This window comes from Juglans regia, chromosome 2, assembly GCF_001411555.2.
Source record: "Juglans regia cultivar Chandler chromosome 2, Walnut 2.0, whole genome shotgun sequence".
Lineage (NCBI taxonomy): Eukaryota > Viridiplantae > Streptophyta > Magnoliopsida > Fagales > Juglandaceae > Juglans > Juglans regia.
In genome coordinates, this window is record NC_049902.1 from 26,073,373 (window position 1) to 26,093,868 (window position 20,496).

The 20,496-nt window shown below is 35.5% G+C and overlaps 1 protein-coding gene across 1 annotated transcript; it reads left to right on the forward strand.

Moving 5' to 3' along the window:
• The first annotated feature begins 8,869 nt into the window (after positions 1-8,869).
• LOC109006145 (probable transcription factor KAN2) lies at positions 8,870-14,152 on the forward strand. The gene is made up of 6 exons (XM_018985335.2): positions 8,870-9,840; positions 10,038-10,114; positions 11,190-11,235; positions 11,437-11,605; positions 12,718-12,778; positions 13,565-14,152. Exons 1-6 carry the CDS (start codon positions 9,216-9,218, stop codon positions 13,682-13,684), a joined length of 1,098 nt encoding a protein of 365 aa, XP_018840880.1. The 5' UTR covers positions 8,870-9,215; the 3' UTR covers positions 13,685-14,152.
• Positions 14,153-20,496: the final 6,344 nt, after the last annotated feature.

Genomic DNA, 20,496 nt, shown 5'->3' on the forward strand with positions numbered 1-20,496 from the left:
TTTTTATTTTTAAATTTGAAATCTAAAGAAAATACATGGCGACCAACCACTCAATTAAAGTGGATGGCCGACCACTTATCAAAGCCCAACGGGGTGGCCGAATCACCCCTGAAATAACCTCCTTCTGACCACCCCTAGCCTTAGGGCCGGTGCTTGCCACTTACGCGCGCCCTTTAATGGCAACAAAAGTGAATAACACAATGTTAAAGTTTTGTTGATTGATATAATAATAATAATAATTATAATAATAATAATAGATAATTAGTTCTTTAATTTAACACAATCAAATATTAAGTAAAAAATAATTAAAATTTTATTTGAAAATTGCTCTTGATTTTGAGATCACTTAGCTTTAAACTTATTTTTCATTTGTAATTAAAAACTTTACCATTAGTAGTTAAGCTAGTTATAATTTATCGTTTATTTCTAACATTTGATCCATTTGGTAGATATTTTTTAAAATTCGATTGATTATTTACTCCTAGCTAGCTAGATTTGACTTTAAGTCATCATCGAGACATGCATGGCTCCCCAACTTTTGCCAACTTGCTTGGGTTTTCTGTAATGGGGCCTTACACATCCATGAAAAATATAATTGGGATCTTACCCTTTACTTGTTTTTCTTTGGGGGCCTGCTCTAAAGGTAAAGGGGAGGGAGGCCTTTGCAGGCGGTAGTAGTCTTGGTTACCTACCCCTTAGAACCACTATTTGCATTGAAAGTTTGGTACGACAATGAGGCATAATACATCTAACTTGCTGCATGCCTAAGGAGGATCTCCATTCTCACATCTTTTGTAATTAACATGTACGTGTCGATGAATGAGATACGGCTTATATATATAATAGCGAAGCATGAACTAGAGATCAAAGAGAGTACTTTGTTTGTAATCATGTGTTAATGGCAATAATGATCAAAAGGTATATATAAGAAGATTTGAACTTCTCTTTGAAGGAAAGGGAAAGGGTAAAAAAAACCTTATTATAACGACAAAAGAAGAGGATGAAACTAGCTAGCAAAGATCGAGGAGTCAGATCATCAGTTTCTTGTTCGATCGATCGACATCCAGAAGGCCAACGCGACGGACGTACACTAGAAGCAAGAAAGAAGATGAAACTCTTTTCCCAAATTATTTTGACAAGATGTGACGACAATATATATATATATATATATATCGATCTCAATTTGGTTGAAATTTCTAACGCATGAATAATGATAGACGTAATTGTACGTGTGGTTGAGAAAGAATGCAAGTAAATAGAAAACATGTTCACCCATTAAATGCTGACAAACAATGTCCATATGCAAAATAGTGACAATTATTAATAATGTCGGTATGGAAACAAGTACTACTTCTACTACTCATGCTTAATTTTCCCTATAATTATATATATATATATATATATATATATATATATAATTGGATTCTAATCTAAACTACTCAGTATATAAAATATAGCACATGATCAATCAATTGATCATCACGTGTACATTTTGTTAATTCATAACTAATTAATTAATTACGTCCCATGCATGCATATAATATATATGATTTTATATATATTATTGTTAACTCAATATATATTAATTAGCCTATTCATAATTACTTAATTAATTACCCTTCTGCCGGTCATGATCATCATTGAGAGAATTAAATTAGCTGGAAATTAACCCCTTAATTTTCTTGTAGTGATCATAGTACCTTAAATATTAATTAATTAATCAACGTGGCCGTATAGGCTACACACATATCAGGCCTGGCCAGATGTTAATTATTGTCATATCAATGACCTGAATATATATATATATTTATATATGTCATCATCCATAAAAAAAAAAAAAATGTGAATTTTCTTTTTTAATGGGAGGGTTATAAATTAAAGAGACAATTACGCCAGAATTTGAAGACAAAATTTTATTATATATGTAGAAGAGAACAAATGGAAGGCTTTGATTAAAGTTATAGATCATCTAAGGATATTTGATCAGAATGAACTTTTCTGCATTCTATAGGAACTTTTCAAGGGAAGGAAAGGGAATTGCACATATATGCATTTTATGATCCTAACTAGGCCAGGTTAATTAAAGGGCGCTTAACCAAATTAGCATTCAATAGTACTTCTAAAACTTTTGAATCAATAGTTGAGTTTTTAACAATTTGTATCATATCCAAAATTCTTAAAGATTGTTGGATATTAATTTAGTTAAACCTTTTAACCTTCGGGATCATGATCACAATATATCATAGTACTTCAACTAATCACTAATTAATTAATCATGTCAACTAATTAGCTAGGCACTCTCTCTTAATATATATATATATATATATATATATATATATATATATAAGTAGAAAATTAGAATACTATATACTATATTATATATTAATAGAACAAGGAATATTGAGGCGCCAAATATATAGTGTAATCAGGACACTTTAATTGGTATATATAATATATTAACTAAGATAAATATATCTTATTGTAATTAACAAGCTAGTTATATTATATTCTTTCCTTGATCATGACCTCCCTCATGATTAAAGCCACACCTTTATACAACTCAGATTAGTAAATGCAGTGAAATAAAAAAAAACTCTTATTTCATGGTATTGATATATATATATATATATATATATATATGAATAAAAATAAAAACGGGTTCATCAAAGAGCTAGTTGATGGACGGTACCGACAATACATATAAGCACTAGCTAGCATAGTGGAACAGAAAGAAATAATATATAGTATATATATATATAGCAAATATAAGTAGTAATTATTAATTAGCAATTTTTCCTGACAAATTTAGATGCTTTCTTTCCCCCTCATAAAATCTTGTTTAAAAAAATCCTCAAACATCGTGTCGGTAAACCCTAATTAATATTTGTTAGTGATCGAGGACTTGTTGACATTCATCCGATTATATATAATCTAGTTTATTATAATATTATATAATAAATAATCATCCCATTAAAGATGCGATGATCATGAATAAGCTGATTGCTACAGAAAACAAAAATGTCAGTCTTCTATTTCTGTTCCGTGTTGGTCGCCACGACAAAACTTTCTATATATATATATATATATATAATTTTTATATGTCAGAAACATAAATACATGCATATACATTATGAATATGAGCTGATCACTCACTGCACATATTGACATGCATATTGCTTCCAATGTTGTCGGGAACCCTATCTAGGAAAAAACACCACCTTATAAATTATATCTAAGTTTGTCATTGTAGTGACTTACTTATATTATTTACCATGCTGCATGCATCTCTCCATTCAAATTGCTCTGTCATTTCCATTATATAATTACAAACGCATTAAAAGCTTTTTTTGACTATAAAGTCAAGGGAATGGAAAGTTTCGCCATCTATTGAATATAGAGCTAGGCCAGCCGGGGTGCCACCTTGCTCTAGATCCATGAGGGAGGCCTAGCTAACTCCATAGTATTAATTGTTCCAAGAGCAGCCTTAATTCTTTAATCATATATATATATATATATAATGTTTTAATTTTATTAATCTTGGAAGAAGAGGCCTGCAGGGACCAACCGAACGGGTTGTTTAAGATTAGATGTCCCAACTTTTTTCCACGGAGATCCCCATGTTACATATATACATTAATTTTGAGCAGATCACCATGATCATGATCATGAGTGACATTGTGAATATGCATATATATATATATATATATATATATATATGCGTGTGTACACATGTGTGGGATATGGTCAAATTTCTAGGGTACTTAATTAGCTCTATTAATCAAACATAGATAGGGCTCCCCCCCCCCCCAAAAAAAAAAAAAAAAAAAGGCCCCAAACAATAATCGTCATTGACCAGTCTAGCTAGCTAATCGGTGCGTACCCTTATTACATTTAGCATTAATGCAAGGCTAGTGATCCCATGCTCCCATGCATGCATATGTGATATGATTTTGTATTAGCATCATATATATATATGTATGTTCCGGACCAAGTCTGTACCAATTTAGGCACTCGGCCTGCATGCAAATGCTGATCTAAAAACAAACCTGCGGAGTACTAGCTCATGTAAGATCGCTATCGAATATTGCAGTAAAGATTTAAGTGTATCTTCCTTAGATCAGACCTGTTATCATTATTATTAAAATCATATTTAAGAAAGTCCTTGCTAGCGCTAGATCTAGGACGTAATATTTAAGATCAACGACCCGGATCAGTACTAGCTAATTTACTTGGCTTTCCCATGGCTCATGAAAGATGGTGGTTGAGAGGTTTGACTGTCTGTTAATGAAAGATAGAAGAGCTGTGGAGTGGGGACCCTCAAGTTTATCCAGAAAGGGAACGAGTCATGCATGGATGGGTGACTCAAAGACGCATGAGAGCTAGGGGCCGGGGCACCAAAAGCAAAGTTACACGGCAAAGGTAACGCTTACCGATGCTACAGCTTACAGGCAGGGTTTAAAGTTATTAAAAGCTTTGCATCATCTTTCTATATGCCCAAGATAAATGATTCTACTTTTTTCATGAAAAAGTTAACAAAAAGAAAAAGAAATTATAAACTTTGTTTCTCATACAATTGCGCTATATTTGGATCGAACCAACCTTAATTGGCTACTGTTTCAACCTTTTTCTCCGCCAAATATACCTCTCATGATCTTTTGATCATAAAGAATGCATATATGCACATCATGCAAGATCCAATATTAAATAATAGCTCATAACCTAACTTTCATCAGGCTTTGTAATTTGTTTTATTACCGAATAGAGATATCTTTTGAATTATTATCCCATGAATATCTGATTTGTTTGGATATTTCAATTTACAAACTTAATTCCATATATAACTTCCACCCAACCTTGTCTACCAATTAATATTGCTAATTTTATTAATTCTTTTTTCCAGTTTGATTAGTTTCTTAATTGCAAAGTGATATTATATATGCAGATCAGATCATCTAGCTATGAGGTCATGATCATCAGCAGCTAATGCAATATCCTTAATTATATAGCTAGCTAGGTCATGATATATATAATTACTAGCTAGTATGTAAGATTTCATGAATATGTAGTGTTCCTAGCTAATTAAAATTGTTTGACTTTTCATCTTATTTTTAGGCGCAAGTGTGTATAATTAATAATTTGGGTCAGTTTGAAACTGATCAATATTTAGGCCTTACGAAAGCTAGTTTATGTCTAAAACCAGGCTATTTTTACAAAACACGTATCCTGATTTAGTTAATATCTATATATAAAAGGGAAGACTCATGATGGCAATACATTTCAAGAAACATATATATATAACCGCGACGATAAATGTCATGAATTGGACTTCTTAACCTTATAAATTAAAGATCTTACATCAAGTTTTTGGAATAGGTCATATATATATATATATATATATATATATATATATGAACTTTGCTTGGTTTGAGAAGCACCGTACGTACCTAAAATCATGCAATATTTTACCAATCGACATCGATCCCACAGATGAAGTGATTTACAAGCAAAAAGACATGAGACCAACAGGCCCAGGTCGGATTTAAAAAACAAAAAACACATCAATTGACAAGCAAAAACACATTGTTTCGATCCCTAACTATATATATGTCAATTGACATATATACTTGCAAGGTCGAACTATGTACATTAAAAACGTATATGTAGCAGCACATGAGACCTTCGACCTTAAAACTAGCTAGCTAGTAGATATAATTTCAAAAGTTTTAATCTATATAATATTAATCAAACGGAGGATATTTCAAGTAAATATTTACGTCTCTATATACGAACTAACACGTGATCGATGATCCTTTTTTTTATTTTTAGAAAGAGGGATGGTACGTACCCTCATTTTTATTAATAGCCTTCACTTTCCGTGGAGAAATACCATGTACAAAGAAATTAAAGAACTTATAACATATGATCTTGTAAATGATCACGATCGAATTAAGATCCATAATTCTTTGATAATTTTTTATTTTTTCCATTTCGACAATCACATTAATGTTGGATTGAGAAAACCATGATTTAATAAGTACTAGACCTAAATAATGTGTGTGGATGAGATTTTCGATTAACTATATATTTTACATATGACCAGCTTCTTATATATTAATTATTAATTTCATGAAGAAACTCTCCACTTCATGAGCAGTACTCTTTGCAGCTCCCATTTTTTCTTCGAAAAGCAAAGTTATAATGATAAGAGGGAAAATAAAGGTGCCTTTACTTAAGAATTCAAATAACTTTTTTGAAATCCATGCAAGTTGATTATAATATTTTGCCTATATATAACAATATATATTCCCTCCGACAAAGACAAACAAATAATACCGAATTAAGCTACTTTTTTTTTTTTTTTTTGAAACAAATAATATCGAATTATGGGCTGAATTAAGGCACTTGAAGCTCGATTAATCAACCACTCAATAAAGATTTTTTTTTTAATTTCGTTGCTAATTGTTATCAAGTTGAAGCGCCCAATGAAAAGACGGGTACGTAGCTATTCAAGCAATTATATAATATCGATCCCAAAGATCAAAACATGACCATGCATCGATCCATGCATACAAAAAATAGCTAGGAAATAATTAATTTAACGCAGTTTTCAAAAATAATTTTAATATTTGAAACATTATACGTAATTCATCAATAATTACCATAATTAATTAACTTGGAATTAATTAAGGGCTTTAGATTAATTCATCCTCATCATCGTAATTACTCATGACTATATATATATATATATAAGCAAATCATGCCAATTATTACAATCTGAGTGATCGTGCCAAGTGACGGACGACGTTGGACGGACAATATTATTATATATTGCTATATTATAATTATTTTGAAACGCCCGAGATTAAATAGCTAAACGCGATATTTTATCCTAAAGAAAAATCAGTAAAAACGGGTCCACCAACAACGCTTCAACAATTTGAACTGCTAAAGCAAAATTTACCACGGTTTTGAGAAATTTCATAAGCCTACCTGCCGACTATATCTATATCTATATATATATATATATATATATATATATATATATAGGTACTATATACGCGGTACGTATATACTCATGATGATGTCCCATTCCACGGCCAGTATATCATGCTTCGTTTACATCTAGCTTTCTTCTAATATAATTACAGTAAGTACGTAGTACTCATATATCATAGCCTCACACACACACACACACATATATATAGGCCACTTGGCAATATTATTTCTTGATGATTTTGCCTTTTTATTATCGATATATCATGCATATATGCATGGACTACCACCAGCTTATTTCGATGCATATATATATATATATATGCTAGCTTGACATGATTTTTTTCCCAAGCAGGAAGAACATTAATATATACATATATATATATATATACACACACATATATGCATGGCATGATATCTACCTCTAATGAAGGAGCTAGCTACCCATTAAGTGACCATCACATGGCATGCTGCTAGCTAGGCTCAGCTTGGACCATTGCATGAAAATCAATGAATTAATAAATAAAGCCACTTTACATATATATATATATATATATATATATTTGTTGCTAAATTATTATAGAATTGGTCAATCACGTATATTGTAGTAGTAATTATAGCTTCAATAATTGTATATAATTTTCGAGATTTTCCAAAGGACAGAGGAATTAGGCCAGGGAGATCAATTCGTACCAGTACTACTACTAGTGCTGAACTAATTTATAATATATATATATATATATATATATGGTTCTAATTGATTGTATATATTATGATCCCTTAGAATTATTATTTTTTGGGGTGGTCAAAATGCCAAATTAATCCCAAACCTCAGATATAATAGAAAGGGACATATATATATATATATATATATATATTATATGGTCTTGAGGAGTATAATTTTGCCTTTATTTATTCATTTATGATATTTGATTATTAAGACAGTATAATAATTAACATGAGCAGCCCGTGCATTAGGGGTGTCCTTCTGATGTCTAGATCAGCATACGTGAAAAGACAAATACACCCTTTTCAAAGGATTTATCTTGCTTTGCGGATAGGAAGGTAAAGCAGAAAAAAGGCAAGAAAATGAATGATGGGTAAAGTTAAAACAAAGACGAAAGCTGCGCTTTGGGAATTAGGGTGTCATCATGATCTCAATGACTGGTTGTAATGGCCGGGAAATCGACTACGGTACGAACGTCCTAGGATCGATCGATGTGCATGCATGGCCTGCAAATATTAAAATATCAGAAAAATATATATGTTTTTTTTTAATTATTATTTATTTATATTTCAACTTCGATCTTAATTAATATGTTTTAAATGACTCGCATTAATTTAAATAATAAATAATAAAAATTATTTAAAATCTAGCTATAATATATAATTACCAGCTGATTAAATCATATATGTGAAAAAGAATGATAATATTTAAAATGAATAATAATAATAATAATAATTGCATATGTCAAGAGGATTTTGAAATTTAGGATTTGTACTGAGAAAGAGCACTACTACCGGACCTTAGGTTTCTGTGGGGTGGGGTTTGTTAGAAAAGTAAGCATGATTTGAAGAGGGACAAATGCACACGTTAAAGTTTACACTAAAAAAATCTTCCTTTCCTTTTTTATTTTTATTTTTATTTTTTATTTCTATAGAGAACAAAGGAAATTTGTACAAAATTAAAAATAAATAATAAAAATTAAAAATAAAAATAAAAATAAAAGAAACAAAAGGGAAAAAGAGAAGTAAAAAGGAATCAAGTCCCAACTTATTCACTTTTTTCCTTTCTCATCTTTTTTCTCCATAGTACCTTACCCCCCACGTCCACAAAAAGAAACTCTCTCTCCCTCTCTCCCCTACAGTCTCTCAAGTGTCATTTTCTCCCATATACTTCACACAAAAGAAACAACCATTCACTTCATACCTTGTCATTTCCTCTCTCTCTCTCTCTCTCTATCTCAAATCTCTGCAACTACTCCAAGCTCAAAGTGATCAAACCCCATCTTGAAACAAAACCCAGAGACCTCACCTGAAAATTGAAAACAATCACCCGGCCCCAAGATCACTAAAAATCCCCCACAAGTTCATCTTTCTAATCTTTGATATCCATTCTGCTATCATTCAAAGAACGAAGGAAAAAGGGGCCATAAGAATAACTACTACAGGAGGACAAATACGAAAAGGAGTAGTTTAGGGGACTGGTTTGGTTGAAGAAGATGGAGCTATTCCCAGCACAACCAGATTTGTCCCTGCAAATCAGCCCTCCAAACAGCAAACCCACCACAACAAGTTGGAAGAGAAGGACAGATCAAGAAGAGGTGGATTTGGGTTTCTGGAAGAGAGCTCTCGACTCCAGAAACTCCGTGTCCTCAATGGCAAAACCCGACACCTGTTTCGAGCTCTCCTTGTCGAATCCGAGGGCTTCCGAGTCCCTCTCCAACCATAATCATAATCATCAACATGGAAATGGCAATCTTTTCCACACCTTTCAGAGAAACCAGTACCATCACCACCAACACCAGCTCCACCACCAGCCAATGTTTCAGCAACCACCGCAAGGACTAAGTCACGAGCTTGATTTTCTGAGACCCATAAGAGGAATTCCAGTGTACCAAAATCTTCCTGCTTTCCCATTTTCTCAACAGCTACTAGATGCTTCTCAACCTTCTATAGCTAATACTACCACAAGTTCAAGTCCTTTTCAGTCTCAAGGGTTAATGCGATCAAGATTTCTGTCACGGTTTCCAGCTAAACGAAGCATGAGAGCACCTCGGATGCGATGGACTACTACGCTTCATGGTCGCTTTGTTCATGCTGTTGATCTATTGGGTGGCCATGAAAGTAAGCTACCTTCATTTAACTCTTTCTATATTTCTTTTATTTCATTCTCTCAGCTTTCTTCTTGCTTTTGCTTCTTTTTGGCTCTTCTTTTTCGTCTCTTACACCATTGCAGAACGGAAAATTAAAAACGAGAAAAGAAGTTTGACTCATTAACTTTTCTCTTGTCCTTATCTTTCTATTTTCTTGCTGGGGTTTAGGGGCTACACCAAAGTCAGTTCTTGAGCTTATGGATGTGAAAGATCTCACGTTGGCACATGTTAAATCTCATTTGCAGGTAAGAAATTAAGACCTATCATTCGGTAACAATCTCAATGGGTTTCCTTCTTTAATTTGATGTAGTTTCCAACGTGCACATTAGAGAAATTTAAATTATATGATGAAACTTCTTTGTTTCGTATCTCTCTCTTAAATTTCTTTGTGGCTGTTACGAAGTTTATGAAGAACTTCCTTTTCTTTCTTTTTCTAAGCGCTTTATAAAGGTTTATAGACTTTCATATCTCTCTCTCTCTCAAACTTCTTGCTTGAGAGATGAAGTACTTTGCATTTGCACAGCGTGCATTACAGGAAGGTGTTAACTACATATATTTCAAATTCCAATAATTTCTCTTGAGAGAGTCTCTCGTATCCTTAGCGCTTCTGTTTCTACTAGATCTGATGGCTCTGCTTCTGCAAGCTAATAAACAGCTTTTTGCTTGGAAGAATGAACCACCCAAAGTAAAAGAAAAAATCAAAACTAACAGAGAGAGAGAGAGAGAGAGAGAGAGAGAGAGAGAGAGAGAGAGAGAGAGAGAGAGAGAGAGAGAGAGAGAGAGTATTATTGATTTCAGTAAAGAAGTGAGACAATTGACAAGGAATGCAAATGAGTCATACACATGCCGAGACAAGCTCGCACATACTCCATTATAAAAACCAAAAAAGAAAAATAACATCTTCACCTTACAAGGAGAGAGAAATAAAGAAAGAAAAGAGACAAGTACAGAACACCATCATTTCTCAATGATGTCTTCCTCTGATGGGTTTTCTAACCACACTTTTTCAACCATGGTAATTATCTCATACATGCACATCGATGCAAATATTTTACTGATCCATAAATGCTTCTGTATTTTAGCATGTACTTGCACTATATGTCTGATGATGTCTTGAGTATCGTGAACCTGATTTTATTAATTTGTTTTCCAGTTCAGTTTCCGATATCATGTTCTAGTCAAAAAAATACGTTTTCCTAGTATACTGAACTAAAAAAGAGTTAATATTTTCTTAGTGTATATGATCAATACATGTGTGCGTTCTGGATCTCAAAATTATGTTTTCTTAGCCTCGACTAATTCATATGAATTTTACTACAGATGTATCGAACCGTGAAGACCACCGATAGAGCAGCAGCTTCTTCAGGTCAATGCCTATCTACTTATATATATATATATATATATATATATATATATATATATATATACACACACACACACATATATCAGTTACGATTACGTCAACGTACAAATGTGAAATATAATATTATTGTTCATATGATCTTCCCTGTTTCTCTGCTTATTTTCCTGAAATGACGTTGGTTGATGTTGTTGTTGCTTACAACAGGACAATCGGATGTTTTTGAAAATGGGTCGTCTGGAGATACTAATTCTGAAGATTTAATGTTTGACGTTCAAAACCCAAGAAGGCCTGAGAGATCCATTAATCAACAGGGAATTAGACCGTTAACTCCTCAAGATAAGGATTATCATGGTCTATGGAGCAACTCGTCTAGGTAATTAATTAATCTTATTGATCTGCTCGATCGTCTATCAATGTTCTTATATAATTAGTTAATATCATACGCTCCATTTTTTGGATGGAATCATCTCCGTGCATTATTGGCTGTTGGCCGCTTGAAAAATAGGTGGAAATTAAAATAAAATTGGTAGCCAATGCCAGTACTTGATCAGCAAAGTTATTCTACAAAGCCAGTTTATTTAACATACCCTCATCGGGATATTGGAGCTAGCATGCATGCATGGTGTAATTTGACACTCCATTTATATGTACATTGCAATAGATTGTACATATGTTAAATGCAAGCTGTACAGTCAAAACAATAATGTATTCCTTAGTCGACTTTGCTCCTCAATGTGCAGATCTAAATCATGTTGTGGTGGGTGGCTTCCAAAAACAATCGTATAAAATTAATGAAGATTATCTCTCTCTCTCTCTCTCTCTCTCTCTCTCTCTCTCTCTCTCTCTCTCTCTCTCTCTCTCTGTGTCTCATACATATAAAAAAAGACACTTGCATTCTATAAATCCCAAAGACAAGTAGATGACTTCACTATGCTTTTTTCTCTGTCCACAGTCATGGAGTCTGAAACTCCAGGATGGGTTCATTATATAATTCCCTTCTAGCTAGTTGTTAATTAAAAGGAAGGGAAAAAAAAAACGAAAGAAACCCACTGCTCTACCATTTCAAGACCATGGAAATCCCATTTGACAAAATACACATAAAAAAAAGGGAGATATCTCTTTCCCTTGGATTTTGTGGGGCTGATCAGATATATATAGGCCTATTAAAAGGGACCTACAATTGGAAAACTTGTTGTCAAAGTTAAGCCCTTGGATGGACCCATATATTGGTACTGGAAATCTTGGACCTAAAGTTTTCTGCACTCTGAGACTTCCTTGTATAATCTGTTACGAGTATTGAGCAATCACATGGGATAGGATTACCTTTATTTCAATCAGCACAAAATGTTAAGTGACAGACTAGAAACAAGACGGTAAAGGTAGCATTTTTTTTTTCTCTCAGTTTGCTTTTTCCTCTGCATGCATGGCTACCAGCCTACCACTGACAGGAAATATTCTCTCATATATATATATGTTGGTTTGCAGTAGGGAAGCTTGGTTGCATGGCAAACCTAAGGATTCTGGCGGAAACATGCCATCCCTTGAGGTACCATTTTCAAGCCCTTCATTGATCTCAAAATGATCTTTACTTGGAAAATTTTTCTACAAGGCATCTATGCACATGCCCGGGTTCTGGGAATGAAGGAATAAAAGAAAGTTAAGAGGAAAGAATGTTTTCATCTTTCTTCATGAAGTCATGCATATTAGAAAGAGCGAAGAAAGGGGAAAAAGCCTTGCAAAAGCTGCTTTTATCATACCATACCTTCACAAGTATTAGGGGCAACTTTGTCATTGCATTAGTCTACGAAAAAAGGCTTTTATGATTTTAAAATCCCGTCTTCCCCCTATCTATTTTTTCTTCAAACTTCCACCATTAATGATTTACAAGCCTGCAAGTACTACCCACAGAACCCCAATCTAATTCACTCATCAAGAACCTTGTTGACCTAATTCAGAGATGACCTAGCTACAATATCTCTAAATTAGTAGCACGCAGGAGCAATCAAACCCATAATATTATTATGCCCTTCGTGTGTATGAGTGTGTGAAATACTCGCATACACACACACACATATATATATATATATTGGCGAGGGTGGGGGAGCACCATATCGTACGTACAAGGTTTGTAGTGAGCCTAGGGTAGCTTTAAAATTTTACTCCACCGATGTTTCTTCCTACTTTATATGTATTCTACATGTTGTCTTGTGATTCCCATCTTCAGCTTTAAATTTTTCTCTAGCCAATGTCTCTTTGTACGTGTTTTATATATCATTCTCTTACCTTTTTTTTTTTTTTTTTTGGTGTTATTATATGGCGGGGGCTTCTAAAGGATATGGATCCAAAATGCTTAAGCTATGAGAGAAATTCAGATGTGAGCTCATCAACAACCCATTCGAGGACAAGCCCCAAGAAGCCTAATTTGGAGTTCACCTTGGGTAGACCACTTTGAAATCTCTTCTGATTAATATTTCCCCATTTTGAAATATCATTATAACAGTACTGAAGGGGCCGGGGGGCTTGGAGATGAGAATCAGGTACCCGCTGAGAAAATCATGAGAGGAAAAGAAATGAAAAAGAAAACAAAAGAAAAGGAAAAGCAAAAGGAGAGCTAAAGAAAGACAAGGAGACAAGAAAGACAGAAAGCAACAAAAGGAGAAGGGGGTCATGAGGGAAGAAAAAAAAAAAGCATATCCTTCCTTTCAGGCTCTGATCAGATCAAATTTAACATATTATATTACTACGTAAATATATTAGATCAATTGATTTTGTATGTTTCTGCACTCATAGAGAGAGAGAGAGAGAGAGTCTCTCTCTCTCTGCAGAGACCTTTAACTATCTTAAAGTATGAAAGTGATCCTTGGTAGTTGTAATGGAGCCCCTTTACATTTTTATGATATATTTTAGGATTTTTACCAAAGGAGTTGGTGCTCTCTATTTATTCCTAGTTAGGCATTTTCATATCCTGATCTACACTCTATCAACAAAGGAAAATTAAGAAAGGATTGAGAGTAAGAGCCATATGAAAAGATTGGAAACAAAGACTATAAAAAGAAAGGCAGACTGACTTCCAAGGCATGCATTTTCCTATCCCCAGTTATAGTGATTTCATTACATGAATATATATATAGAGTTTGTCAAGGGATTCTTTTTTATCATCAATTCTTTCGAAAACTAAAGAATATATGGATCGGAAGGAGTTAGATCATTATAAGGAGAATCGGGAAAAAGAAAAAGGCCTGCCCGGGAGAGTCAAGATCATGCATGATGACCACCAACCAGATCAAGTACTATATATTAATTCTAGTACAGTACTGAGAGTCCTGCATGCATGCCATATTAATTTTGTTCTTTAGTAGTAGATCATGATCATGATCATGTACCTCTGAATCATGTGAACAAACGTCGGTTTTTCGTGCTATATTTTGAAGGCGGACAAAAAATAAAAGGTCTTCTCAATTAATTTGGTACCAGAATGATGCTAATAACAATAAAGCAGCAGCTTCATGTATACACAACAACTTTGGACAAAGTGTTCCATCAAAATAATGACAACAGCAACAATTCTAATCATAATAACTTTGCACAAAGTGTCGTCAAATAAAGGGCATGGGAAAAAAAACAATTGGCATTTTTTTTTTTTTTTTTTTGTCTTTATATACTTTCTGGCTTGAGGGTATAACGCACGCACGTCGTAACTTCATTTATTTTTTTGGTTGAAAAGTACTGTTCAAAGGTTTCAAATTAAATATGAAAGAAAAATATTAAAACACAAAAATATTATTCTACAAAAATAAACTCATAAACTCATATGACTTGACGTGATACATTAAAATGTAAATCTATTTTTATTTTAAAATAGATCATCGATCTAACGTATCATATATATAAATGAATGCTAGTTTGTAGATTGAGAAATATTTTAGTCACAAAGGAATTATACAAAAAGAAATCTACAAATTGACGTGGTTTGATACAGTATGTCAGATTGTAAAGTTTTTTTTAGTATAAAGTAGATCTAACGGATCACGTGAAGACACGTCAGTTTGTGAATTTACTTTTGTATAATTTTTTTGTACCTATAGCAGTTCTCATCTCATATATGGTCATACTTGAGCTCTCAAAATCCAAAATTGTCAACCAACAAAGTATATATATATATATATATATATATATATATATATATATATATTATATAAATAAATAAATATATATATATATACACACACACACTTTCTAAAAGAAATACCCACTTTTTCTTTTTTGATACTTTCACCTTTGCTAGCTTTGCTGAATATATTGCATGCACCAGTGGGCTTAGCAGTGCTTAATTTTACTATATATAGTACAACGTCGTATCCTGCATTTGAATGTAACTAATATTCATAAATTATTTTATTATTATTTACGTCTTTTTCATATCATTCATCATCTGCATAACCAAACGAGACCAATCTCTTTGACAGCAAATTACCGTGATTGTATATTGAAACGGATTATTCAAGAGAAATACGTATAAAACCAAGAGTCAAAAAGTCATGTTTGGATTCAAAGTTGTCAACACCCCCCCGCAAGCTGAGCGTCGGATTAGATCGGACGTGGAGCTTGGATCGAAAAAACTCAAATAGAGGTCGAGAAACACTCTTAGTAAAAATATCAGCAACCTGTAAATGAGAGGGGACGTGTTGTGTACGTAGTTTGCCAGCAACAACAAGTTCGCGAAGAAAGTGGTAGTCCAATTCAACATGCTTGGCCCGCTTGTGAGAAACTAGATTTGAGCTCAAAAAAATAGCACTTTTGTTGTCGCATAAGAGGAGAGGCGGCTGTGGGATAGGGACCTGAAGATCATGCAATAGATGAGTGAGCCAAATGAGTTCAGCGGCAGTAAAAGCAAGGGCACGATACTCCGATTCGCAGCTGGAGCGGGAGACAGTGGGCTATTTCTTGGCACTCCAAGAAACCAAATTATCACCAAGATAAATAGAATAACCAGAAGTCGAACGACGAGTATCAGGACAACCAGCCCAATCAGCATCAGAATAAGCAACAAGAGTACCAGGAGAGACAGATGGTCGAAAGGTTAGACCAAACTGAATGGTGCCTTTCACATAGCGAAGAATACGCTTAACAGCCAGAAAGTGATCGTCAGTGGGAGCATGCAAAAATTGACTCACAGAGTTGACAGCATGAGCAATATCAGGACGCGTGATGGTCAGATACTGAAGTGCGCCAACGAGAGATCTGTAAAGAGTGGGGTCTGAAAATGGAGGACCATCTGCAGACAGATGCTGAGAAACAATCATGGGAGTGGGAACAGGCTTACTGTCAAGTAACTGAGCGCGAGAGAGAATGTCCCGTGCATATTTGAGCTGACTGATGAAAAGACCATCAGAAGTGGGGGAAGCTTCAAGACCGAGAAAATAACTGAGGGAGCCCAAGTCCTTGGTGGCAAACTCAGAATTGAGTTTGCGAGTGAAGCTGTCAAGAAGAGAAGAATTGTTGCCTGTAATAATGATGTCATCAACATAAAGAAGCAAATAAATAACATCCGACTTCTGATGAAAAACAAAAAGAGAAGTGTCAGCACGGCTGCATGAAAAACCAAGATGAATGAGAAAAGAACTGAAGCGCTGAAACCAGGCACGGGGGGCCTGCTTGAGACCATAAAGAGCTTTCTTCAACTGGCAGACATGATTGGGAAAGCGAGGATCAATGTACCCTGGAGGCTGCTCCATATAAACTTTATCAGTGAGAGTGCCATTAAGAAACGCATTTTTGACGTCAAGTTGGCGAAGAGGCCATTTCTGTGTCACGGCAAGAGAGAGCACAACTCGAACTGTAGTAGCCTTGATGACAGGACTGAATGTATCGGTATAGTCAAGACCAGGTACTTGCGTATAACCCTTGGCAACAAGGCGGGCTTTGAGGAGCTCAATAGATCCATCGGGCAAATATTTGGTCCGGAAAACCCATTTGGAGCCCACAATGTTGGTGTTGTTGGGTCGAGGGACCAAAATCCAGGTACGATTATTCTGCAGTGCATGAATTTCGTCATCCATGGCAGCTAGCCAGGCAGGATTCTTAGCAGCAGATTTGAAACCTTTAGGCTCTGTTGATGCAAGAAGAGCAGGAAGAAGACCCGAGGAGCCCAAGAAACTAAGATATGCCGGATGGCGAGTCTTGAAAATACCAGCTTTAGCTCTCGTAAGCATAGGATGAGAGCTCAATGGAACTGCAGCAGGAGTAGAATCTGTACGGGGCTCAGAAGGAGATGGACTAGGGGCCAATTGCTGCAAAGGGGAACCTGCAAGAGAATCAGGAACCTGCAAGGACTCATTCATTGGATTAGTACAAATAATGCACGGGTTAGACTTAGATTGAGTAATATGTGGGGAATGGGGTGCGGAGCAAGAGGGAGGCAGGTCTGTATGGAGAAGACTAGGTTCAAGAAAATTTGAAAATTGAAGTGAGGATATAGGTTGAGCATGAGAGGTAGCAAGGGAAGGAAAATGAGTTTCATCAAATTGAGCATGGCGAGTGATGTAAAGCCTAGAAGTGGTGGGATCAAGGCAACGAAAACCTTTGTGAGAGGGATTGTAACCCACAAAAATGCACGGAATGCTGCGAGGAGAAAGTTTGTTAGGCATATAATCACGTAGACAAGGATAAACACGACAACCAAAAGGATGAAAATTTTCATAATTTGGAGAGGTACCATACAAAATCTCAAAAGGTGATTTACCTCCAAGAAGCGGTGTGGGTAACCGGTTAATGATGTAAGCTGCAGTGCTGAAAGCGTCAACCCAAAAACGAGGAGAGATGTGAGAATGAAAAAGAAGTGCTAGGCCTGTCTCAGTCACATGGCGATGTTTTCTTTCTGCACGACCATTTTGGGCAGGTGTGTATGGACATGAAAGCTGATGGTGAATGCCAGAAGAACGAAGATGATCTTGAAAAAAATTACTAGTGAATTCAGCACCACCATCACTTTGAAATTTTTTTATACGAGCAGAATATTGATTTTCCACAAATTTTTGAAATTGAAGAAAGACAGGGTAAAAATCAGATTTCAATTTCAATGGATAAAGCCACGTGAAGCGAGAATAGTCATCAATGAAAATGACATAATAAACGAACCCCAAATTGGATTTGACGGGGGAGGGACCCCATATATCACAGTGAATAAGATCGAGCACATTAGACGACCTATGTTCATTACGAGAATAAGGCAAACGATGACTTTTTGCAATTTGACATGTGTTGCATAAAGTAGGAGAAGGCAACAATGAAGTAAGATAAAGATGTCCTTTTTTATTTAAGAGAGAAATAACAGAATGGTTGACATGACCAAGACGCGCATGCCATAAATCATATGTCGCATGAAGCGATTTATTTTTAAGGACAGAAATAAAAGCGGAATGTCCACGCTCGAGCACATACAAGCCTCCATCACGCTTACCGGTTGCCACCACCCTTCCTGTTTTGCGATTCTGAACAGTGAACAAATTATTAGTAAAGGTAACAGATAAAGGAAAATCAGATGTTAATTTACTAATGGACAACAAATTTTTAGTGAGATGAGGAACAACAAGGACATCTAGGAGATGGAGATTCGGAATAGGAGAGAGGTTACCGGTGTGGGAAATAGGTAGTGACGCACCATTCCCAACAATTACGCAATCCTTACCCGTATAACTTGTAGACTGGTCCAATTGAGATGAATCCGAGGTCATATGGGCCGAGGCCCCTGTATCCACAAACCAATCAGAGGAAACGTCTTCAGCGAGGGAGCACGAGTTGGTGAAGGCCTCGGCGAGTTGAGCAGAGTGCTCATTCCGAGCATAGCGCTGGTTGCAACGATCGGCATAGTGACCCTCCATTCTGCAAATTTGGCAGCGAGGGGGACGACGTCCTTGAGAGGAGTTGGAGCGTCCATGTCCGTGATTTGAGGAGCCGCTGCCATGGCCGTTGGTGCGGCCTCGTTGGTTTCGGGAGAAACCACCACGATGAGAAGAGTTCTTGGTGGTGATGAAAGCCGCAGCAGTGGAAGAAGAGGAGTCTAGAGATTTCTGGAAAATCTCAAAACTCTCTGCTTTTGAGATCAGATCCGCGAAGGAGGGGAGAGGAGTTTGGGCCATTTGAGCGGTGGAGAAACTCGAGAAGTCGGGCCCTAATCCGCGGAGGAACCAGTGCACCTTATCGGTGCCATCAACGGGCCTTCCAATCGCATGGAGCTGGTCACATAGACCCTTGAAGGCGCGAGCATACGCTGCAACAGGGCGGGATTCGCGCTTCATCAACTGGAGATCATCCTTGAGACGGAGTTCGCGTGCCTTCGAGCGGTGGCTGAAGGTATTTTCCATGGCTAGCCACACCTCACGAGAGGTGGAGAGGCCTACAGCTTCGGCCATTGCTTCCTCGGTGAGGGAGGAAAGCAGAAGGCTGAGCAAACGCTGGTCCGTGGCTTTCCACGCCAGGTATTTGTTGGAAGGCGTCTGAGAGCCTGCGGGTTCGAATTGAGATGGCGGCACAAGTGTGCCATCAACATGACCCAGTAAATCTTGACTCTCAAGAAGGGGAAGGAGTTGGCTCTTCCATAGGAGGTAGTTGGATGATGAAAGCTTGATGGTAACCATGTGAATCATGGTGTTGAAGGGAATGAGGGTGGGTGCAAAATCAGAGGCCATGAGGATCGACGGATGTTAATCCAGGTAGGCTCTTGATACCATGAGAATGTTTGAAAATTCACCTTACTTTTCTGATGGTGAATGTTTGCATTTATATGATTTTACATAGCGTATTGCATTAATACAAATAAATGAAATTACAATTGAAAAGGAAATAATTACAATTGAAAAGGAAACAATATACAAAGAATTTCCTACAATCACGTTGGTCAATCTTTGACATAAATGGGAAGACTATGATTGAGGAGTGATATCCTCAACAGTCTCAACTCATCCCATCTCATGATCTCATCTAATTATTATAACTTTTTTTAAATTCTCACACAAAATATAATAAATAATTCAATTTTTTTAAATCTCAAAATAATAATAATATTAAAAACAATAATATTATAATAATATTTTTATATTTAACTTTCAACTTTAATCTCAATTATTCACTATCCAAACTTCACCTGTTTAAGATTTATCTATATGTACGTATGTAATTCTCTGATCATGCATGTGGTGCTTAGAAATTCTAGCTTATATTTTTCCCTCTTCAAATTTTATTTTCTTGGCTACAAGTATAGAGCTA

Coding starts and splice junctions, on each gene's coding strand:
- LOC109006145 (XM_018985335.2), top strand. CDS start 9,216: ATGGAGCTATTCCCAGCACAACCAGATTTGTCCCTGCAAATCAGCCCT. Junction 9,841..10,037: donor TCTATTGGGTGGCCATGAAA/GTAAGCTACCTT, acceptor GCTGGGGTTTAG/GGGCTACACCAAAGTCAGTT. Junction 11,606..12,717: donor CTATGGAGCAACTCGTCTAG/GTAATTAATTAA, acceptor GTTGGTTTGCAG/TAGGGAAGCTTGGTTGCATG.